The sequence below is a fragment of the Nannospalax galili genome, unplaced genomic scaffold (assembly GCF_000622305.1).
Source record: "Nannospalax galili isolate Female #2095 unplaced genomic scaffold, S.galili_v1.0 scaffold1250, whole genome shotgun sequence".
NCBI classification, from domain to species: domain Eukaryota; kingdom Metazoa; phylum Chordata; class Mammalia; order Rodentia; family Spalacidae; genus Nannospalax; species Nannospalax galili.
In genome coordinates, this window is record NW_008328704.1 from 129,197 (window position 1) to 153,442 (window position 24,246).

Consider the following 24,246-nt stretch of genomic DNA (forward strand, 5'->3'; position numbering starts at 1 on the left):
TGAGGTATTTGGCTGAACCGTGGGGAGGGCTTCCTGCTCCTCACCGGGGTCCTGAAGCAGGACCTCTTCCCCCACTGCCTGAAGGGTCCCAGGTGCAACCCCCACCCACTCTTGCCACGTGCAGCCCAGGGTTCCTCAGGGTCCCGTGTGCAATCTACCCCCTTGCACTCGAGGACCCCGCCCCATGCACATCTTCGACAGAATCCCCAGCCATGAGTTCCCAGCACCCCCACCTTCACCCCCACCCCCGGGCCTGTACAGCCACCTGCGCAACCTGAAGTTGGCCCTTTGGATCTACAAGACGGGCGCCCTGGGGACCCTCAGGCCAGCTGTGGGAGGGCGCAGGGCATAAGGGTGCGGGCCTTGTTTCACCCACTTGGACTATCCAGGGAGTCCAGTCGGTCCCCTTTCCCCGCCCCCCAAGCGGCTCTCCTTCCGGCGCTTGAGGACAGAATCCGGGCCGGCAAAGGCCGGAACTCCGTGGCGGGGGCTTTTGTTTCCCGCCGGAAGGACCCTAGAGCTGACTTCTGTCGCTATGGCAACGCAGCCAGCCCGGAAAGCAGTGAGCCCAGACCCCCTGAGAATCCCCGGGGCGGCCGAGTGTCTGACGCGGGGTGTGGCGGGGGACGAAGTGGCCGGCGGATCACAGGGAGGCGCGGTGAGTGGCAGGTCCGGCTCCCCGGAGCTTCCGCCCGGACAGCCACTTCGCGGGGTGCGGGGCTCCCGCAGACCTCACGACCTCGGGCACCGAGCTCTCTGGTGCTGTGTGCCTCAGCGTGGCCGGGCCCAGTGCTTTCCCGTGACTCGGTTCAAGGTCTGCGAAGGGAGATGGCGTCCTTGTGCCGCTTAGAAGAGGGCCAGGTTGTGCATCCCGGGGGAGCCGCGTTGGTGACGCGGCTTTGGGTGGCACTGCGTGGCCGTCCTAAAGGTACCGTTTTCTCCTTGTATACTCGATGCCTCCTCGGGAGCCACTTTGTGATCTAACCGCAGTTTCTGTTACTCATTTTCGCATAAATGAGTGAAAGCTTCCTGATTTTCTTTTTTTCCATTTAATTTCACGTTTTATTCTGGTCACTTCGGGTGGAACAAAGAACTCAGAAGTTACCGAATCAGACCATTCAGACCTTTAGGGCTAAACTGGGATCCAGTTTCGAATGGCCTTTTATTTAGAATCTGGATCAGAGTGGGCTTTAATCCCTGCTGGGGGCTGAGCCAGTGCAGAGAACGTGTGCTCCAGGACCCTGGTGGGTCCTCCACGCGGATCCCAGGAAAAGGAGCTGCAGCAGTACCCCCAAGGGATTAGGAGCGTCACAGGCCATGGATTGGCAGAAGGCCATCGGCATCCCTTGGACCTATATTCTGGACTCCTCTGTGGGTCTGTGAAGATCAGGGAAGGGTGCTTCTTGGCTTTAGGAATAGTCCAGCATAGACACATTTGCCAGCGTTTCTCCATGACCCCGGGCTTGAAAAGTCTGGGCTGTGTATTTTTATTTCTCATCCTGAGGGATACTTTACCTTCAAGAAATTCCCATTCCTCGGAGCGCTCCAGATGTCCCAGTTAACAGCACTATGTGATTAACTGGCCCGGTGGCTTTCTGGTTCCTGGTTGCTTCTCCGTCCTGAAGCACCTGAGTGTTTCTAGTCATCTCAGTCAGAAGGCATCCATCTCTGCTTCCTTCTGCCTTTTGCTTGGTGTCCTTTTCACTGCAGACAAAGGCACTTGGAGGCTGGCCCAGAACCAGCACTTACCATGCTGCTCTGATCGGGAGTAACAGAGCCTGAGTGCTGACTTGTGGTCACTCGCCTTTGCTTCCCGCAGCCCCGGACCTGAGATAATTATGGACATGGTATTCGCCAAAGATTTTACGGCTTCCATCACTCTTGCACTTATTAGAGTTCTGATAAAAGTCTCCCTTCTTTGAGCCAGGCATAGTGCTGCACGCCTTTAATCCCAGCACTTGGGAGGCAGACGCAGGTGGATCTCCCTGAGTTCAAGGCCAGCCTGGTCTACATAGTGAGTTCCGGGACAGCTGGGGCTACAGGGAGACCCTGTCTCAAAAAGACCAAAAAAAAAAAAAAAAAAAAAGAGAGAATATGAATTGTGCTTATCACCTAGGTGCTGATGGAAGGCAGCAGGGCAGGCCTGGGTTGAGCAGTACTGTGTGGCAGAAAGCCCCTGGTAGTTCCCGCTTGGTCCTTTACAGAGTACCTGCCAAACCCTGCCCTGGGTGATACAGTGCTCTTACAGAAAGCCTGTGCAGGATCTCAGATGTGAGTCCAGTGCAAGAAAGCTTTTGCTTTGCCTCAGGAATGGAGTGTCTCTACCTGTGAAAGATATGACTCCATCCAGTTTGTTTTTGCCTCCAGCACCCCAGTGGGGTTACTGCTCAGCACTTGGTTGTGTGGCCTTGTGCCCCATCCCTAGCTTTCCCAGTCTTTTGTGTGACCTTCCTTCCTGCAGTTGGTCTTCTAAGCACTGTTGTGTTCTTTCAGAGCTTGAAAGGCAAAACTGTGTCCATGGTCCAGTGGGACTCCTGTTTTCTCCTGAGAATGCACCTTGTTTTACTCCTGATGGTGTATAATGATTTTGACCAATTTTTATCAGAAATTTCATGAATAAAATGAACTTCATGTCTCTAAGAAGTATTCCTTCCTATACAGAGACCAGCTGCTGACTGAGGAACACGAGTTGATGAAAACACATATTCAACACACATTCTCATGAACTCATATATCCGCATCATACTCCACACATGCACACACAGCATGTCAAAATACACTCACACTCACATTCCCTCACACCACATACTCATATACAACATGCTCACACACACACACACACACACCACACATACACACACACACGGCACCAAAGCATATTCGTTGATGGGGAGGCAAGGCAGCCTACGTCAACCCTGTCAGTGCTCTCTTCCAGCGTATTACCCATCATCCCGCACCTAGAAGGTTCTCTGGAAATGTATACAGGTTCTCTGGTGAGTTGAGGTGTCTGAGGCTGTGTGTCTGTTCTTTCTAAAGAAGGCCTGCTTACAGAGAGTCAGGCATGCCACCTTCTTTGGCATGGCAGTGATACACAATTGTTACTTCTGGATGCCTTCTGGGAACAAGCTCTAGAAAAGGGCCTCGTTCAAACACTGTGGCTCCAGAGGTGCCAGCAGCTCCTGGGCCTCCGTTTGCACCCTCCTGGCCGTGGTGCCTAGGCTGGTGATGCCTAGCACCCAGTACTTGTGCCTTAGGATGACCATTGTAAATCAAGCCAGAAGTCCCAAACTAGATGGCTTTGTATATCAGAAACAATTCTCTGCTAAGTACCGGACCAAGGCCTGACCAGAACTGGTAACAGTCTGCAGTATACCTTGACAAGAAATAGACCCTCTAGTATTCTTGTGATCACCACAGTCTCTGCCCTGTAGGACCAGTTCTTGGCCCCTAGTAGCTTTAGAGACCTCAGTGGAAAAGTAAAAGTTTTATAATGTTGGATCTAATATTTTCTTTTCCTTTTTTTTTTTTTTTTTAAATCTTTTGGTTTTTTTAAGACAGGGTCTTCCTGTAGCCCCAGCTGGCCTAAATTTGCTATGGAGACCAGGCTGGCCTAGAACTCACAGAGATCCACCAGCCTCTGCCTCCCAAGTGCTAGGATTAAAGGCTTGTGCCACCATGCCCGGCTGGATCTAATATTTTTAAAAATAAGACTAGGGGCCAGGTGTGGTGGCTCATGCCTTTAATCCCAGCACTTGGGAGGCAGAGGCAGGCGGATCTTTGTGAGATTGAGGTCAGCCTGGTCTACATAGCAAGTTCTAGACCCTGTGTCAAAAACCGAAAAATAAAGTGCGACTTTAGCCAGGCACAGTAGCGGTGCTCTGTGCTATACCCGTAGCCCCTGCTATTCAGGGGTCTGAAGCAGGATTGAAAGTTCAAGGCCAGTCTAAGCGACTTAGCAATACACCATCTCAAAAAAAAATGTTGATTTTGGGGCTGGAGAGATGGCTTAGCGGTTAAGAGCACTAGCTGCTCTTGCAGAGGACCCCAGTTCAAACCCCAGTCCCCAATTCCAGGGGGATCCACTGCCCTCTTCTGACATTTGTGGGCATTACACAACATGGGTGCACTGTCACACACACAGGCAATACACTCATACACATAAAATAAAAATAAAATTTTTTTTAAGAAGTCAAAGAACAGAGGAGCCTGTCGTGGGTTGAATCTTCTAGGAGCATGGTCCTGGGTGTCGGAGAGCGTGGTGGAAACTGGCAAGTGTGGGCTTCAGTCCTGGCTCAACTGCTTCTCTTTCTCAGTTTCCCAAGGTGCACAGTGGAGTGAGCCCTGTGTGAAGCTGTGCTGCAGACCTAGCTCCTACAGGTGTGCAAACCCCGATTCCTCTTTTCCCTTCCTCTGCCTCCCTGGACCCACTGCCCTGGTCCCTCTGCTGTAGGTGAAGCTCAGAAGGTGACAATAGGTGAGCCCAGGAGGCCTGTGCTTGTGCCTCTATGTCATGACTCTGAGCCTCCCCTCCCAAGCAGGGGGGGACCACACTAGCCATGGCTAGAGACCTGAGGTGGGCACCGGGGAAACAGGGCTCGAGCCTCACATGCACCTCTCACTGCCTCCTCTGCAGCTGCCACCATGCTGCCGCTGTGCTCCAAGCAGGCCCTGAGTGAGCTGCTGGCTCGAAAGGAGGAGGAGTGGCGGGCACTGCAGGCCCACCGTGCCCAGCTGCAGGAGGCAGCTTTACAGGACACTCAGAACCGCCTAGAGGAGGTGCGGGGGAAGCTGCGGCGCCTGCAGGAGGACTTTGTCTACAACCTTCAAGTGCTGGAGGAGCGCGATCAAGAGCTGGAGCGCTATGATGCCGAGTTTGCCCAGGCCGGCAGGCGGGAGGAGGCCAGGCAGGCGGAGACCAGTGAGCTCAAGATAGAGGTGGCTAAGCTGAAGCAGGCACTCACCAGAGAAGTCAGGCGCGCGGAGGAGCTGCAGCAGCAGCAACAGCTGAGGGTTCAGGAGCATCGTCTGGAACTGGAGCGCATCCGCAGGTGAGCACTGCCACGGGTGAGCGTCACAGACGGCAAAGCCCTGGTACCTTCTCCCAGTGAGCACTGGGAGCCACCCTCTCTCACTGTGCCCTCTACTGGAGCTTCAGTGCCAGGGTGCTGGACTGGACAGTCTCAGTGGCCAAGTGCTTGATGAACCCTTGAGTATGTATTGGACAAGCCCCTGGATGTCATTTTCTGGGTTTACATGGCTGAAATTATCCAAGATTGGTTTAGACATTTGGAATTTGTTTCATTAATTATAGGTTATATCTGTTAATAAAATATATTTGAGCCTATAATTATTTTTAACGTAAAATGAATACAATTTCCAAACCACGAGAGCTGACTGCAGCAGTAGACGTGAACCTGAAGGCCCCTTTGTAGGCTCTGGTGGAGGGCTCGGCTCTAGATTCCATGTTACCCGTTCCACTCACAGACCAGAGTGCTCCAGTTTCATAGACTCTAACAGACTGAAGGTGGAGTCACTTAGAACCCACCAGCTTCACTGTCCCTCCTGTCACAAGCAGCACAAGTTCACTGTGTCACGGGCAACACTGGAGTGTGTATGTTTCCTGTCTCTCTGTGGTACAGAGCAGCAAGCGGAATGCACACTACCTCTTGCTCTGTAGACTCCATGTTACATGCTCTGCTAGCATCAAGATGTCTAAGAATCAGAAAAGTCACATGCCTCCTACAGGAATGCTGTCTGTGGGATGTCCAAGTGAAAAGCAGTTTGGTCCCTAGTGGACGGTTCCCTCACAGTGTCCAAGATTTGCTTCCACAGTTCCCAGTCTGTTCTTTCTTGGCACCTTCTTCAGGCAGCACACGGGGTTCTGCCACATCCTGACCCTCCATTGTGTGCTGGCCCCATTTGGTCAGAAGGGTGCCAGATAGCTGCGGGCCAGTGGAGACTGTTCACTGCAGATGTGTTGGTTACTTCTTTCCTCTCTGGGTCAGAAACAACTTAAGAGAGGATGGATTTAGTTTGACTCATGGTGCATAAGGAGACGTCCTTCATGGCAGTACTGTTGGAGTGGCTGGGCCCACTGCAGCAGGAACATGCTATGTTAGGTCTGCAGAGCAGGAAGCAGAAACTTAGACTGTAAGTGGGGCTGACCTGTACGCAAGCTGCTCCCATGGCCCTATGTCCAGAAGGTTCCATAACTTCCAAAGCATGTTACTGCCTGGGTCCAGCCTTTCAAGCACATGAGCTTGTGGGAGATGGTTCATATTCAAACCATACTTTGACAGCAGGTCAGGCAAAGAGAAGAGTCCCATGGGGACTACAGTGCTACTTTGTTACAGATGTTGGTGTTGCAGAGTCACTGTCCTCAGGGAGGTCCAAGATGTCCAGGTCCCTTTGTGGTGTCTCTCAGTACAGGTGTTGGATGCCAGTCAAGTGGCCTTTGACTCAAGCATTGCGGCAGATGCTACTTACCAGGGAACCCCCGCAGCGGGGAGGTCTCCTTGGCTTCCCACACTCAGCGTAGACATGCCCATAGTACAGGGAGCATGTGGACAGTGGCGGCCACAGTACCTGCCATACAACGACCGACTTTCTTATGACTGTTTTGGGAGTTTCACCAACTCACAGCACAGATTTTATTCCAGAAGGAGCACAGTATTTATTCTCAGCCAAATATGAGTCACCATGGGTTGGAATTACAAATTCAAGTTATCTGAATGACTTGTTCCATGGTAGAGAGGTTACAAACGAACTATAGTTGCAGAACAAAGTGCTCTACAATAGAGCAGATTTTACAAATAGATCTAGACAATCGTCCAGTGAAATGAATTCCACAATCACTATAGCATTCAGCAGGAGTGCTCCAGGGAGGAACACTTCCTTCTTTAGATCTAATCTCATGTAGTTCAGGTTGTTCCCAAGCTCAGTGTGTAGATAAGGATGTTCTTGAACTGCTTTCACCTCCCAGTATTGGACATGGCACTGGGCCTGGCCAAGAGAATTAGTTCTAATAGAATTTTTCCTACTCTTCAGGTGGTGACGTTCCAGCAGGGAACACTTCTGTCCAATGGGAAGACGTATAGAGTAGGGCATGTTTGTAGCCTCTTGTTAGAGGCATTTGGGTGAAATCTAGTTTTCACAGTGTCCTTGTGATTCGTTCTCCAAGTTCTCCAAGATTACATCTGGGACAAATAAGGCACTTTGAATATAACCTTTGAGCTATCCTGAGGAGCATTTTTTAGAAATTTTGTTATTTTGGGGGGGGCTGGAGAGAGGGCTCAGTTCAGCTTCTCCTAGTCATATCTCACATTGCTATATAAATTGGATATTTGTGGTATTGAGGCATAGCAGCTCTTTCCTGATTCTCAGCAGGCATTCTTACATCATCATCTATTTTATTACATTGGGGGTTCTTCCAGTCTGCCAAGTGAAGCTGTTCTCCTGCCCTACTTCCTAAAGCTAACAATCAAATGAACTGATAGGTCAGTAGGGTGATCTGAAATTCCTTATCAAATCCCAGAGGATCCTGGTGGCTCAGGAAACCCTGTAGTATAAATTGTCAGCTCAGTTTTTATCCATGGAATGGAGATTGTATCAGGACTACTTTTCTTTCTGGGTTTTGTCTTTAAAGAGGCTGTAGCAATCTTTTCCTTTGATATAGAATCCTGTTCCCTTCAGGTGTGACTAGGGAAGAATGGAGGAGAGGTGGTGTGCTGGACAGCTTCAGGTGTCAGCTTGACACACCTGGGTAGAGGGAGCCTCAATTGGTGAGCTGCCTCCATTGGACTGGTCTGTGATCATGTATATGGGGCATCTTCTTGATTATTGAGTGATGTGGGAGGGCCCAGCCCACTGTGGGTGGTGCCACCCATGGGCAGGTGGGCCTGTGTTGTATAAGAAAGCAGGCTGAGCAGGGGCCAGGGGAGCAAGCCAGTCAGCAGCACTCCTCTGTGTGGTGTGTGCTCCAGCTCCTGGCTCCAGGTTCCTGCCCTGAGTTCCTACCTTGGGTTACCTCAGTGATAAACTGTGACCTGGGAGATATAAGCCAAATAAACCCTTTCCTCCCCAAGCTGGTAGTGGTCAGTGTTTTGTCACAGCAATGGAGAAACAAACTAGAACAGGTGGTGACGAAAGAAAAGACTCAGATTTCAATGATAGAGCCATCCCAGAGGAGGACAGAGGGAGCGAGGGGTTGGAAGTGTTAGGCTCAGAGTTCACCTTTAGTTCTGACAGTCTTTTTCGTATTACCTTTCATCTCTTTCAATTTTGATAGTTTCTAAAACTCTCTTGTTAATTTCCCAAAGAACCAATTTAGGAAGATGAAGCTAGATGTGGTTGACTCATACCTGTAATCCCAGAACTTGGGAGGTAGAGCCAGGAGAGTCAGGAGTATAAGGCCAGCCTTGCTACAAAGCGAGTGCAAGGCTAGCCCGGGCTATGTGAGATCCTGAATTTAAAAGCAAAACAAACAGTTGTAGTTTTGTTTCTGTTGTTGTGGTAAATACTATGACCAAAAAGCAGCTTGGGGAGGAAAAGATTTATTTCATCTTACAGCTCCTCGGTCACAGTCTGTCACTGAGGGAAGTCAGGGGAGGAACTCAAGCAGGAGACACCATGGAAGAGCACCTCTTCTGGCCCTGTGAGCCGGTACTGCTCACAGTGGGCTGGGCCCTCCTGTACCAATTAGCAATTAAGAAAAAAACCTTGGGGCTGGAGAGATGGCTCAGCGGTTAAGAGCACTGACTGCTCTTGTAGAGGATCTGGGTTCGATTCGCAGCACCCACATGGCGGTTATGAACCGTCCTTAACTCCAGTTCCAGGGGAATCCAAAGCCCTCTTCTGACCTCCACAGCGTTGCATGACATAGGTGCACTCACATACATGCAGGCAATACACTCATACACATAAAATAAAAAGAAAAGAAAAGAAAAAAACCTCACAGACATACCTGTGGGCCAGTCTGATGGAGGAAATTTCTCAGGTGAGGTGTCAAGTTGACAAAAACTTATTAGCACACAGAAAAGAAATAAAGGGGGGATGAAATGTTCTCCACTGAAGGAAACATAAAGCCAAGTCATCTTCAGTCACATTTCCCCCATTTTCCAAATACTTGAAAATTGAGGTTCTGTAATTATCAAATATAAAACCAGCTGGAAGACCAAACTTCCTTCCTTCCTTGAGTTTCAGTCTCCCATTTCAGTGCAGGTGCCATTTCTCCTGAAACTTTAATTTCTTTATAATAAAGGACTTAGAATTTCTATACCAAAAGGGACAAGTTTGCAGTGAACAGGAGATAGAAAAGTGAGACATCAGAGCAGTGGTAGGAGAAAGATGGAATGCCAGCAAAGGTTCCACTAGGTCTTGTGAAGCAGCAAGAGGGTCCAGATCATCAGCCAGACAGAGAGGTCCAGCCCTCAGAAAGGCTCACCAACAGCCCCAGGAGTCGAAAGAGACAGGCTCAAAAGACCCATGCTAGTACCTGGCACCTGTCCGGGTAATTCCAGTGGTGAAAGTGGGGCCCCCCTGGGGCCCCATGCTGGGTCACCACAACTGTCAACACAAACATTGCTCCTGGTCCAAAGGGAGTAAGATAGTTTGTTCTCAGCCAAATGTGAGTGCCCATGGCTTGGGAACATGTATTCAGGTTGTCCCTACTGATTTGCTACATTGTGTTAGAGGTTATATGAACCTTTATCGTCACAGAACTTTAGTCCTAAGTCAACACCTTTATCAAATACACTGGTGGAACATCAGGTAGGCAGTTTATAGGAGAGCAGGGGATCTCTGCTACTGTTTCACATGCTATCTTTTTCTTAAGAAATTTTATATGTGTGTGTTTTCCCTGCATGTATGTATGTGCACCATGTGCATACAGTGCCTACACAGAGGCCAGAAGAGGGCATCGGATCTCCTGGAACTGGAGTTATGGGTGGTTGTTAGCCACCATGTAGGTGTGGGAACCAAACCTGGGTCCTCTGGGAGAGAAACCAGTGCTCTTAACTGTTCAGATGTCTTTTTAAGGCAAGGTCTCACTGTATAGCCTTGACTGGCCTGGAACTCACTGAGTAGACCTGGCTAGAACTCCCAGAGAGCCATCTGCCTTTGCCTCCTGAGTGCAGGGATTAAAGGCATGTGCCTCCAAACCCAGCCTGTCAGAGTCTGTCTTGTTATATTCTTAGCTTTAGGGTTTGATGGAAGCTGCTGGTCTGCTAAGTTTTAGCAATATATTCCACAGGCTTTACCCAGCGTGCACTAGTGGGAGGCCACATGTGGAGGCTGGTGGCCAATGGCTATGGAGGGACTGAGAGTGGTCAGGACACAGCTGTTGGTCCGCAGCACTCCCAGTCCTTAGTCGCAGGCAGAGTCTTCAGCCGGGAGAGGAGAGGGTTCCTTGGAGGACTTAGAGCTGCTGTGTGCTGTGCCTTCTCTTCTTTCCCTTCTCTGCACCTAAAACCTCTCAGCCATGTTCAGATACTTTCTCAGCCCCATCCTCTTTCCTTCTGTCCCAAACCCTGAGGGTGTAAGCGTTAGTCACTGTCATCCCACAGATCCTCAGGGCTCTGTTCATTTTCCAGTTTATTTTCTCTCTGCTCAGATCAGGTAGTATCTGTTGTCTGTGTCAAGTTTACCGATCCCTCCTCTGTCATACTCACTCTGACATCAAGCCCATAAGGTGAGCCTTTTGGTTCTTGTACTTTTTAGCTCCCAGGCTTTCATTTGTTTTCCAAGTTGCTTGTCTATGCCTGTGCTGTCTCTTTTTTTTGTCTTTTTGAGACAGGGTCTCCCTGTAGCCCCAGCTGGCCTGGAACTCACTATGTAGACCAGGCTGGCCTTGAACTCACTGAGATGGGTAGTAAAACGAATCATTCCTGCAGTGGCCTCCACAAATGCAGTCATTGCGGGTAAGGAAACAAGGGCACTTCTTGTTTTGTTTAGTTTTTTCCTTTTTTTAAAAATTTTTTTTAATTATTATTTTTATTTTTATGTGTCTGAGTGTGTTGCCTGCATGTAAGTGCACCCATGTCATGCAAAGCCCACTGAGGTCAGAAGAGGGTGTTGGATTCCCCTGGAACTGGAGGTAGAGATGGTTATTAGCCACCATGTGAGTGCTGGGAATTGAACCCAGATCTTCTGCATGAATAGCCAGTGTTCTTTTTTTTATAATATTCTTTCATTTTATGTAAATAAGTGTATTGCCTGTATATGTGTAAGTGCACCTGTGTTGTGCAATACCCACAAAGACCAGAAGAGGGTGTCAGATCCCTTGTAACTGGAGTTACAAACAATTGTTGACTGCCATGGGGTGCTGGGAACCAAACCCAGATCCTCTGCAGAGTAGCCAGTGCTTGTAACCACCGCTGAGCCATCTCTCCAGCCCCGGTCTGTGCTGTCTGGTATTGGCATCTGTTGATGCACTTTTCCTGGTTCTGGGTAGTCAGCCAAATGGATCTGGGTTCTGTGTTGTGTTTTCTCCTGTGCAGGTGGTTATCCTTTAGGGGTGCAGGCAGGTCCAGGGAAATGAGGTTTTGCCTTCTCAGAGCCCCATCGGAGGCATTCCTGCAGAAGCCATGTACCATGTGTACAGTGCACCCTGCAGTGTGTGCATGTGTGAATGTTTGGTATAGCTCTCTGAAGACTGTGTCTGATCATCACAGTGACAAGAACAGTGAGCTCGACCACCAGCGGGAGCAGTATGAGAATCTGAAGTGGAAGCTGGAGAGGAAACTGGAGGAACTCGACGGCGAGCTTGCTCTGCAGAAGCAGGTAGAGTACCATTGCATTTGGTCCTTCCTGGGGGGCGAGCTTGCTCTGCAGAAGGACGTAGGGCACTGTTGGGTTTGGTCCTTCCTGAGGGGCATTCCTTGCCAAGCTCTTGGAAATCTACATGGTGAGGAGTTCGTTGGATATGCTCTCCAGGAGAAGTGGAACAGCTGGGCTGTGCTCCACCCTGGGGTCTGTTGGACAGGGTCTTTCCTGGCAGTCACTGCCAACTTGTTCTCATGTGCTGGTCAGAGGTCTCCAGAGAAACAGAGTCAAGGAGCTATGTAGATGTGTACAAGTATCTGTATGTGTGAGTTGACCCATGTGGTTGTGGAGGCCACCCCATAATCTGCCATGTAGGCTGGAGAACCTGGCACTGGGTGTACTTATGTCTGAACCCAAAGGCCTGAGAAGCAGGAGTCCCACCCTTTGAGGGTGGTAGACGATGGCAGTCAGGACTCACAAGGAGGGAATCTGCCCTTTGTCACATTTTTGTTCTTTCAAGTCTTCAAAATATTGGCCCACACCACCCTGTGGGAAGCCTGGGTCTTTACTCAATGCACTGGTTTAGATGTTCATCTCCTCTGGAAGCTTCTTCATAGACACTGAGAAATAATGATTTACAAACTAACTGGGAAGGCTTTAGGCCAGTCAAGTTGACTCAAAATTAACCATTAGAACATCTACTCTTTGTCAACCTGGCCCCATACACATTTCCCCATCTTGTAAAGCATACTTAATTCCCACATAAAGATACTAGCAAGGGTATAACGCCACTTAATGTGATACAGCAGTTTTGAGTACAACCAAAATGTGATAGTTTCTTCCCCAGTGTGGTACAAAGCATTCACGTTTTTGAGTTAAGGTCTTCCTGTAGAGCCCATCCTGGCCTCAAACTTGCCATCCTGCCTCAACCTCCCAATGATGTTTGGATGCATCACCTCATCCACCTAAAGTTGGGGTTTTTGGTTATTTTGGGGAGTGGGTTTTTTTTTTTTTTTGAAACAGGGTCTCCCTGTAGCCCCATCTGGCCTGAAACTTACTATGTAGACCAGGCTGGCCTCAAACTCACACCACAGGTTGGGAACCAAGGTGAGTATTCTGCCAGTTGCTAGGCATATGTGTCCCAGTAGTTTATTGAAGAACCGGGGGGCAGGGGTGACCACTGGATAGGTTTGGGGACTCACTGTGCCCACTGTGGGAGACACCTGACCACTTGAGTGCCTCCTGAGTGCTGGAATTAAAGGTGTGTACCACCATACCCCACCTATTTATTTGGGTTTTTGAGACAGAGTCTCACTATATAGGCTTCAAACTCCCTGAAGGCCTCCTGCATCTGCCTCCCAGGTGCTGGGATCACAGGCATGTGCTATCACACCTGACCCTCTCCCCATTATCTTGAAGCCCAGCTGTTTTTACTTCCTTTTTCCTTATTGTGATCAAATATCAAATACCACAAGAAGCAACTTAAGAGGAGAGGCTTATTTTGGGTCCCTGCTTGAGGAGATACCATCAGCCATAGTGAGGAAGGCATGGTGCCAGACAGCTGTGTGGTAGGAACATTCAGCAGCTAGCTGAATTACGTCCGGAAGCAGAGCCCAGGTTGGTTGTGGGACTGGGCTATAACCCTCAAGCACCATCCCTTAGCAGCCTACTTCCTGTAGTGAGGTCCCACCTACTGAAGGTTCCACAGCCTCAGAATAGTGCCACCATCTGGGACCAAGTGTTCAAACATAGGAGTGTCTGAGAGACCAACTATACCACCAGGAGACTCAGCTGACTGCAATTTGGATGAAACATGCCCTGATGCTTTACACAGAGTCCAGATCCAGCGGATGTTGGAGAGAGTGTGACAGGGTCTCCTTCGCTCCTCCCAGAGATTGGAAACTTCATTGTAGTGGCCACTGTGCAAAGAATATTGCTGCATGGTGACCTCTGTGCAGGAACATGGAATTGTATGCATCCCACAGCAGACATGTGATTCCCAGTTACATACATCTTGCTTTTAGACTTGTGTACAAGATACTAGAGAAGCTGAAAGCAGAAGTCAGCCATGCTGCCCCTATATCTACCCCTTTCCTCCCTAATCCTTGGATGAAGGTGTCCTTGGGCAGATACGGTGGGGTACATGGGCACCTGCAGAGAAGCAGCTCTGCCCTGGTCACTGGAAACAATGGTTCTCAAGACAGAACCTCTTCTCGTAGACTTGCATGTGTGGAGTAGGGCCTTGCTGCCTGTGCAGCCTGCCCACGGCACAGTTCACCCACAATATGATAACATATGCCAAAGTGGGACTGAAAGGGTACCTGTAACACTGACCCCTTGAACCTCACCCCGACACACAACTACTCTACCAACTGGGGCCAGCAGAGGAGGCTGGACTCCTAGTGGGATGGGTACTTCCAGCCCTTCTGCCTGGACATGGAGCCAGTACTCTTGACTGCCTTTGGGAGTTAACACTCAGGATGCTGCCTTGGCTCAGAACATTCTTGATATGTCATGGTAAATTGTCCTCAGAGGATTTCTTTTAAAATTCTTAGGAACCAGCTGGGCATGATGGCCCATACCTTTAATCCCAGTGCTTGGGAGGCAGAGGCAGGCGAATCTGTTACTTCAAAGCCAGCCTGGTCTACATAGTGAATTCCAGGCCAGCTGGGGCTACAGGGAGACCTCAAAAAAAAAAAAGATGACCTAAAATTCTTAGGGACCAAAGTCCTTTGTGAACTGTAGATAGATTTGACTTTGGAAACAGCCAGGAGTCTTACACATTAAGCCAGGGCCTGAAGTGTGTGGTCAAAAAAAGACCAACTGTGCCAGACACGGTGGCTCAAGCCTGCAATCCTAATACTTGGGAGACTGAGGTTAAAGAATCACTGTGAGTTCAAGGCCATCCTGGGCTACAGAGTCTCAAAACAGCAAAACAACTGAAGACCAGCCATGACTTCTAAGAAATGATGCTTCTTGGTGGTGCCAAATTTACCAAAGGAGTTTGAGGAGGGCTTTGACTGGAGAAGGTATTAGTGGCACTTGGCTAGCATGCCATGCCTAGGCAACATTCTTGTAGAACTGCTGTTCAGACTCGGCAGAGCACACTCAGGTGTCCCTGCAGACATCAGGGAGCATGGGTCCTGTCACCTCAGTGGTATCCCTATCTCTAGAAGCAGAAAACCTTGGTGTGTGCTACTCCAGCTCTGACTTCTGCAGGAAGCATGGGAAGGATTTGCCCACTGTGGCCGACAACAGCCAGCCCACTATGGCCCAGGGCAGTCAGTCTGAGACAGCCTGTGTGACCTGAAGTGGTGGAGTAGAGGGGTTGCTTGAACACAGTCCTGCTCCTCCTGCTCCTCGAGGCTCAGTCTTTCTGTTGTTAATTTCATGTGTGTGTTAATTTCATGTATGTGTCCTCTAGTGACGTGTCAGAATTGATTCAGTGAAATGATTCTGATTCTTCTCTTGAAAAGTAACGTATGAGCTGATGGCAAGTAAGCCAGTCTGTTTAACTTTATTACACAAGCAAGTTTTGGACTGTGGACCAAAGGAAATCCTTTTCCTGTTGGTTAGTCTCAGGGTCATGAGACATGGAGATTTATTCATTCATTTAAGAAATGTTTTTGAGCCGGGTGTGGTGGTACATGCCTTTATTCTCAGCACTTGGGAGGTGGAGGCAGGTGGATCTCTGTGAGTTCAAGGCCAGCCTGGTATACATAGTAAATTCCAGAGTTCTAGGCCAGCTGGAGCTACAGGGAGACCCTGTCTCAATAAGACAAAAGAAAAAAGTTTTTGAATACATGCAACATGCTGGTAGCCTTCAGGCTGTGGGTTGGGCTTGAATGCCTGACATGCCTAGCTGTGCCTGCCCTGCAGAACAAGGAACACCTTGGGGTACAGTTTACCACCTGAACCTTAAGCAAGGTCCAGAGCCCTCGCCTTTCCAAAGTGGACGTGGTGAGACAGGAGGGTCAGAAGTGGGGTGAGTGGGGACTCACCTTTAAAGTAGAGTGACCAGCAAAGACCACCTGACATTGTTGAGGGACTGTAGGGGAGAGCTCAGCAGGAGGGACGCAGGTGCCTAGCTGTATGCTCAGGGATACTAGAAGCTAGTGTTCAGAGTAGGGTGATGGGGTGGAGGGGGCCCTGCAGAGTCTGCAGACCATTCCAGTCACATGGGAGGCTGTTGGGGTTTAAGCAGAGCAGTGACATGATTGAGGATATACAGAGCCTGAAGGGGGAGAAGTCTCCAGCAGGCTGCTTAGGGCTACCTGGGCAGTAGGCCTCTGCAGATGAAACCAGCCGAATCTTGTTATGCCTAGAAGGGAAGCCAATGGATGCCTGATGGGTCTGGTGGAGAAGACACAGATGGAGTTGGTCTGAGCACTCAGGGGATCACTCCTGGTTGTCAAGTCAAGGGCATGTATGAGGAGGACAGTGGGAGACACACTTGTGTGGATGTCCAGGGCTTCATAAAAAGGCCCCTGGCAAAAGCCTAGGGCTATCACCGAAGCCTGAATATGAACACAGCCCCCAAAACCTTGGCTGCGAAGGCACAGCGGAGGTCCGAGGTCGCAGAGCATGTTGGCCAGCAAGGCAGAAGCTCTGGTGTGACTTGGTAGTGTGGATCCCTGCCCTCTAGTGGCCACAGCCTGCAGAACTCTCCCCTGCTTGCCTTCCTCCCTCCTTCCCTCTCTCTCTGCTGGAGATGGAACTCGGCATTATACATGCCAGGTGGGTGGTTACACCTGAGCTATATCCCCAGCCCATGACTTTATGATTTTGCTTGTTTGTTTTTTAAATATTTTTATTTTTTTTATTTTATGTGTATGTGTTGCATGTATTGCCTGCATGTGGGTATGTGCACCTGTGTTGTGCAGTGCCCACGGTCAGGAGAAGGTGTCAGATCCCTTGGAACTGGAGTTACGGATGGTTGTTAGCCACCATGTGGATGCTAGGAGTCGAACTTGGGTCCTCTGTAAGAGTAGTTTGTGCTCTTAACTGCTGAGCCATCTTTCCATCCCAGGAACTTTATAATCTGTAATAATAATTTTCATATTCTGATTCCATTAAGAGTTCCTCGTGTGACTACTCATTTCACATTAACCTTCCAAATGATGAAAAAGTGATGTAATTTTCATCTGTGGTTTGTGTAGTTTTCTAAGCCAGAACCTGTACAGCTGGTGGTGCAGAGCTCTTCTAGGTGTCACAGGCCTGGCTCAGGGCCTGTCTACCAGGGCTAGAGAGAGAAATGAATAAAGAAATGGGGCTTACTTGTTCACCAGTGGCTGGAGGACCCAGACACTCCCATGAACACCATGGCTGGTCTCCTCCTGTCAGAGAAGCGGAAGGAAGTAGCAGGACGGAGCACAGCAACCCTGAGAGCAAAAGTGACTGCTACCTAGGAGCTCAGCAAGAACTGCAGGAGCCACGTTAGCTGCTCAGAGTGGCGCCCACGGAGCACCCATGCAGCAGAGCACAAGGCTGCTTGAACTTGGTCCCTTTTCTTTTTTTTCCCCCCCTTTTTTTTTTTGAGACAGGGTCTCATTGTGTAGCCTTGGCTGGCCTGGAACCTGCTCTGTAGACTAGGCTAACCTCAGACTCACAGAGCTCTGCCTCTGCCTCCCAAGTGTTGGGATTAAGGTATATAAGTATATAAAATATGTATAAAAATCAAACATTTAGTTCGAGGCCAGCCTGGTCTACATAGTGAGTTTCAGGCCAGCTGGGGCTACAAGGAGACCCTGTCTCAAAAAAAACAACAAAAAAGCAAACATTTAGTGATAATAAGTCATGAATTTATTTTCTAACAGTTCTTGGCTGGTGAGATGGCACAGTGGGTAAAGGTGCTTGCTTGCCAAGCCTGCTGGCTTGAGTTTAGTCCCCAGAACTCAAACTGGGGAAGGAGAGGTGATTTTGGCAAGTTGTCCTTTGTGTATGCCATGGTATGTGTGTGCACCCCCAAAAACCCAATAACTGTACAAGTAAAATTTAAAACAATTCTTTGGCCAGGCGTGGTGGCACACGTCTTTAATGCGAGCACTTGGGAGGCAGAGGCAGGCGGATCTCTGAGTTCAAGGCCAGCATGGTCTACATAGTGAGTTCCAGGACAGCTGGGGCTACAGGGAGACCCTGTCTCAAAAAGACAAACAAACAAACAAACAAACAAAAACCATTCTTTGGTATACATATAACTTTGCCATTTACTAACAATGAAGCTGGGCATGGTAGGATATGCCTTTAATCTCAGTACTTGGGAGGTAGAAGCAGTTGGATCTACTCGATGAGTTCAAGGCCAGCCTGGTTTACGTAGTGAGTTCTAGGCCAACCAGGGATTCGTAGTGAGCCCTTGTCTCAAAAAACAAACAGAACAAGGGCGATGACTTGGGGGTTAAGAGTGCTTACTGCTCTTCTAAGACATTCTGGGTGTGATTCCAGCACCCACATGGTGGCTAACAACCATCTGTAACTCCAGTTCCAGGGGATCTGCTGCCCTTTTGTGGCACTTACATACATGCAAGCAAAAGAATCCTATATGTGAAATAAAACTAAGGTGTTAAAATCCCACAAAACAATGAAAACAAATCTCCGTGTGTGTGTGTGTGTGTGTGTGTGTGTGTGTGTGTGTGTGTAATTTATATAAACTAATGAGATGGATGTGCTTACTTATTTTTGCATAAATAATTAAATCTTGACTGACTTTTTTTTTTTTTTTTGTCTTTTTGAGACAGGGTCTCCCTGTAGCCCCAGCTGTCTTGGAACTCACTATGTAGACCAGGCTGGCCTCAAACTCACAAATATCCACCTGCCTCTGCCTCCCAAGTGCTGCTGGGATTAAAGGTGTGTGCCACCGCACCCAGCTTGACTGACTTTTTGATACTGCAGAATGTAAAGCATCTTCAAGGTTTTTTAGAGTTTATTGACACTTTGAGTCTACAATTTCCAGTGATGAGGAGACTGCAGTACAGAATGAGAGCACATTCAGAGCCATTTCAGAAACTGCTCAAATCGTGTCCTAATCCCAAGCAAGAATTCTTTGAGCAATTTTTAAACTTTCTTATTTTTTAACCTTTTAAAAAATTATTTTTGGCCGGGTGTGGTGGCGCACGCCTTTAGTCCCAGCACTTGGGAGGCAAAGGCAGGCAGATCTTTGTGAGTTCGAGGCCAGCCTGGTCTACATAGTGAGTTCAGGTCAGCTGGGGCTACAGGGAGACCCTGTCTCAAAAGGACAAAAAATTTTTTTTTTTATTTTATGTGTATGAGTGTATTGCCTACATGTATATAAGTGCACCCGTGTCACACAATTCCTCTGGCGGACAGAAGAGGTGTCAGATCCTCTGGAACTGGAGTTATGGATGGTTGTTAGCTGCCATGTGGGTGCTGGGATTTGAACCTGGTTTCTCTGCAAGAGCAGCCAGTGCTCTTTTTTTTCTCTTTTTGTGATGGGGTCTCCCTGTAGCCCCAGCTGGCCTAGAACTGACTGTGTAGACCAGGCTGGCCTGGAACTCACAGATCCGCCTGAAAGCAGCCAGTGCTCTTAACTGCTGAGCCATCTCTCCAGCCCCACAATTTTTAAACTTAAAAAAAATTACATTTTATTTGTGTCGTATGTGCATATATATGGGAACACATGTGGTAGTCAGAGGAAACCTGTGGAGTCAGTTCTGTCCTTCTGCTGTGTGGATTCTGGGGCTCACACAGGGTCATGGGGGCAGTTGGCTTTACCATTTGAGCCATCTCGCCAGCCCAGAAGTTTAAAAAAACTTTTTTACAAAACCCAAGTCAAATAGCAATTTAAAATTTTTATTTATTTATTTTTAGTTTATGTGTATGAGTGCTTTGCTTGCATATATGTAGGTGTACCACATGCATGCAGTGCCCATAGAGGCCAAAAGAGAGTGTTGGATACTTCTAGAACTGGATGTTACAATGAAACTGACATGTGATGCTGGAACCAAATCTGGGTCCTTTGCAGCAGCAGCCAGTGTTTAGCCACCGAAGCAGCTCTCCTGCCTGTCAAACTGCAGTTTCTAAGCTCCAACACTCTAACACAGTACAACCTAAAGATACACAGAAATACTTACATATGGAGAGTGTTGGTGGGAGGTATTAAGCCCTTTCTCCACACTTAGACCATCACATGTATCTAAGAACAGAACTTTGTATGTTCCGTAAAGACACCGCTATTAGTGATGGACAGTGCTCTTAAATCTGAGCCAAGGGGTTTCGGACAGTGCTTGTTGTGCATGGAAGGACCAAATGTGTAGTGCAAAGTACACGTGTGTTCAGAACCAAGGCTGCAGAGAAGTCCCACCATGCATCACCAGGAGCACCTTGGGTTCTTTCTACATTTGATTTTGAATTACTTTTTGGTCATTGCATGTTCAGGAACCTCTTACTATTGCCAAATTTTTTGTGACCCACAATTTAAAAATCTGAGCCTTCGAGACCCACACCTGTCTTGTTACTCAGGAGCCAAGCTTCCACGAGAGAACATTTGAGGGCTACACCCTGTCCAGACCAAAGCTCACATCCCTAGTGGCAATGCCACTGAAGCCTCACTGCTCCCTGTGTGGACGCTTCCACCACAGGTACAGGAGATCACTCAGCCCGTGTAGGGCACATGGGGTCTGTTGTATCTAGTGTACTCATCCCCAGTTTCCTTGAAACCCCTGTGTGCGTGCACACACACAAACACATGCCTCCACCCTTGACTCACTGATATGTGGTAGTCTGGGTGGGGCCAGCTGTCCTCCATCCACCCGGACCCTCTTGTTCCAGGAGCTGCTGCAGGAGTTTGAATCTGAAATGCAGAGGAGGGAGCATGAGTTCCAGCTGAAGGCTGATGACATGGGCAACATGGTCTTGTCCCACGAGCTCAAGGTAACTGTCCCTGGCTTTTGAAGGCTTTTCTTCAGCAGTGAATGGTGAGGCCACGTCTGAACTGAGAATTAGACGCAAAGGGGTGTGAGACGAGGCTTTGGCTGCATGGGGCTAGGGTAGGGCCGGCTTTGGTGAGGTGCAGGGGAGGTTCTACCAGGGCCACCTCACAGCCCCTCTCCTCAGTCGGAAGAGCACAGCTCCCCCAGCTCCCAGTCAAACTTCTGTGCCTTTGGTCAGTGCCCTCCTCTCAGTTTACTCCCAGCTGCTGCAGATCTGCACTACTGACCTCTCTCCGTGAGAGCTTCAGAACAGGCCAGTGAGAGGTGACTCTCCATCTTACAACTGGGAAAGCTTGAGCTCAGGGTTTGTCTGTGAAGCAGAGCTGGGTAGAGTCTTGCTGGAGGGTGCTAGCTGTCTCCGAATGCTCACACTCTAAGTGGCACCCAGCCATGCCACAGCACAAGGAGCATAGGTGCCTCACCTTTAGGACTCAGGGCAAGGTCCAGCCTAAAGGGTCTTTGACCGGGCAGGACTGCCACTGCTTTGAGTGGAGAAGTAGAGTGAAGGGCCCGGTCTGGCCTTTGCCAGTCACTATGGGACAAGTGTCTATGTTGGCACAGGGCCCCAGGCCAAGTTTCCCACCCTCCTCACAGTATAGCAGTTTAAGGTTAGCTCTGGGCCCAGTGGGGAGCCCTAAGGGAAAGGCAGCTGACATGACTAGGGCCCAGGCCAGGAAGCCTTACTGCTACACAAAACAGCAGTCCTCATCCTCATGCCGAGCACTGCCAGCCAAGGCCTTCGTGCACCTGCTGGCCCCAGGGTACCACAGTGGTGTACCAGTCTCATGTCCCCACCCCCTTGCCTCTGCCCCTGGAGACAATGCTGACCCTATCAGCCAGACCCCAGGGCTATCTGGGCTTTAAGGGCAGGGCTCGCACAGGGACCCTCAGAGGCCACCTTAGGAAGTCCAGTACGACAGAGAGGACAAGTACATCTCCTAATACCACAGTGGGACAGACATCCATATCAGAGATGAGGATGCCTAAGGTACCCTCCCCACTGTGTAGTCCCAAAGCCCTCGCACCTGCTTTATCATATAGAGCTTAGAATAAAATGTTTGTCTCCCTGCCTGACCTAGGTGGATCCCCTGGACACACACAACTGATTGGGCAGCCACCCTCACCACATGTTACTGTAGACAAGAAAGCAGGCCTCGGGAGCTTATCTAGAACTTCTAAGCTGGTGCTTGGGTGGGGTCACTATCCATAGCTGCTGTACATATTTATGGAGCACAGTGTGCATTTCAGTATGTGTACACAGCGCCTTGTCAAGGTGGTTGGCATGTTTGTCATCACTTGGTAGCAGAACATTCAAGCACCTTTGTGAACCTTCAATCATTGGCCAACCTTAATCCCCTGTGTTGCAGAGTGCCACACCATTCCACCTACCAGTTATTCTGGAACTTTCCAATCTTTCTCAGGTTAAACTTCTGAACAAAGAGCTGCAGGCTCTGAGAGAAGCCGGCATGCAGGCAGCAGAGAGTCTTCAGAAGGCAGAGAGGAAGCACACGGAGCTAGAGAAGAAGCTGCAGGACACCGCCTGGGAGCTCCGCGACATGGAGGCGGTGAAGGGCGCCCAGTGTGTGGGTTCTCCTCAGGGAGGCATGGTCCCTTATGTAACTGCTCTTCACTGATATAATTTTCCCTTAGGATAAAGGACTTGGAGGATAAGCTTTGCTCCGTGCAGCTGTCTAGGAAAAAAGAGGAGGAGATCTTTAGGAGGAAGTAAGTGCTTCTGCCTGTGTCAGTGCTTCTGGCAGAGGGCCAGACCTGCTGAGCTGCGCTACAGTCCCTGGAGACAAAGCCTGGTGACAGTGGCCTGCCCTGAGATGCCCCTTTAGCTCTATCCTGATGGTACCTCAGAGAGGGTTAGACCTTCAGTGTCTCAAAATTTAAACTGTTTTAAGGACTAGGACTCTGGTTCAGCAGTAGAACGTGGCTTAGAATGCCTGAAACTCTGGGTTTAATCTCCATTACCAAAAAAAGTTTAATTTAAAAACCTCAATTAAGGCAGGCGTGGTGGCTTTAATCCCAGCACTCAGGAGGCAGAGGCAGGTGGATCTCTGTGAGTTCAAGGCCAGCCTGGTCTACATAGTGAGTTCCAGGACAGCTACAGGGAGACCCTGTCTCAAAAAGACCAAAAAAACAAAAAATAAAACAAAAAAAACCCTCAATTAGTTAATTTTTATAGGCCAGTGAGATCGCTCAGTGGATAAAGTCACTTGCTACCAAGCCTGATGACTTAGTTCCATCCCTAGACCTACGTGCTAGAAGAAGAGAACTGACTTCATATGTGTCATACATGTATACACATACATACATGTATACACATAAATACACTAAATAAATAAATGTAAAATAAATACTTTTTAAAAAAATTTTTACAAATCTTTGAGAATTTCATATATGCATATAAGGGTTTTGATCAAATCCATGCCCACTCCCTCCCCTCCAACATGCCCCCCTCAGAAGGGGTAACCCTAAGATCTTTTAAGGATTAGATACAAGCTCCCAAATACTTTTGACATTTTTGGCCTTGGAACAGAGTATGTTGCTAACAGGCCCAAGGACATTCTGACTTTTAGCCAAGAAACTGGCTATATTTCTTTGCGGTCTTTTTACCCTAACTGCCTAGCCAATTCCTACCTCCTGTTCTTATCACACCATCCTCTGAAGGGGTTACCCAAATTGCCAATAGGGAATAGGGACACTGATAGCTCTGGCTTCTTCTATGCTGAACAGGGACTCAGGGTGAGGCAATTGGAGTACCCCTTCGACTCCCAAATTGCATAACCTTGTCTCTAAGGGAAGAAGAAAGTCCTTGAATCATGAATGGGAGGTGTGAAGGGATAAGGATCTGCAGCTGAAAGGCATGCCCTCACAGATGATGCACCACTTTCTTCTGTACCATGCTCTGGGTGCCGAAGACCTCGGATGTATATGTCTAAACAGCCCTGTGTCAATTTACAGGGCCCAGACAGCCTCTTCCCTTGTCCAGATCTTCCAAGGGTGGACTACACAGTTGGAGGACATAGCCTTAGTCTTGGAGATGTCCAAGTGACATATATTTGATGAGGATGGGGATGGGGAGAGCAGAGTACACTGTGTACCCAGGGTCAGTTGTAGACTGGGATGGGACAGTAGTAGAAACAGGACATCTCTCACCAGGGATGGGCAGCCAAGGAGCCAGGTTTTTCCTTGATCTGTTGTGGAATTGACGCTTGGCATCCGTAAACTTTTTTTTTTTTTTTTTAATGTGTATGAGTGTATTGTATTACCTGTGTGTATGTGAGTGCATCCATGTCGTGCAATGCCACAGAGGTCAGAAGAAGGCTTTGGATTCCCCTGGAACTGGAGTTATGGATGGTTCATAGCCTCCATGTGGGTGCTGGGAGTCAAACCCGGGTCCTCTGCAAGAGCAGTCAGTGCTCTTAACCGCTGAGCCATCTCTCCAGCCCCCGGCATATGTAGTCTTTTAAAAAAATATATTTTGCCGGGTGTAGTGGCACATGCCTTTAATCCCAGCACTCGGGAGGCAGAG

At 48.9% G+C, this 24,246-nt stretch overlaps 1 protein-coding gene across 20 annotated transcripts in view; it reads left to right on the forward strand.

Annotated features, from left to right (window-relative positions):
- Positions 1 to 469: 469 nt before the first annotated feature.
- The window catches only part of Ccdc57 (coiled-coil domain containing 57), a 90,144-nt gene continuing 66,367 nt past the window's right edge, over positions 470 to 24,246 (forward strand). For 14 of the 20 annotated variants that reach the window (XR_003848696.1, XM_029560993.1, XM_029560988.1 and 11 more), the window contains exons 1-6: positions 470 to 928; positions 4,634 to 5,048; positions 11,670 to 11,778; positions 20,545 to 20,646; positions 22,127 to 22,284; positions 22,356 to 22,430. Coding sequence is in view for 19 of the 20 variants with exons in the window: in XM_029560993.1 (XP_029416853.1) it covers positions 829 to 928; positions 4,634 to 5,048; positions 11,670 to 11,778; positions 20,545 to 20,646; positions 22,127 to 22,284; positions 22,356 to 22,430 (959 nt within the window). In the remaining variant the exon portion in view is untranslated. Of the gene's footprint in view, positions 929 to 2,661; positions 2,994 to 4,313; positions 4,475 to 4,633; positions 5,049 to 11,669; positions 11,779 to 20,544; positions 20,647 to 22,126; positions 22,285 to 22,355; positions 22,431 to 24,246 lie in introns of all 20 variants that reach the window. The other 6 variants (XM_008828154.3, XM_029561008.1, XM_029560998.1 and 3 more) reach the window with 6 other exon arrangements.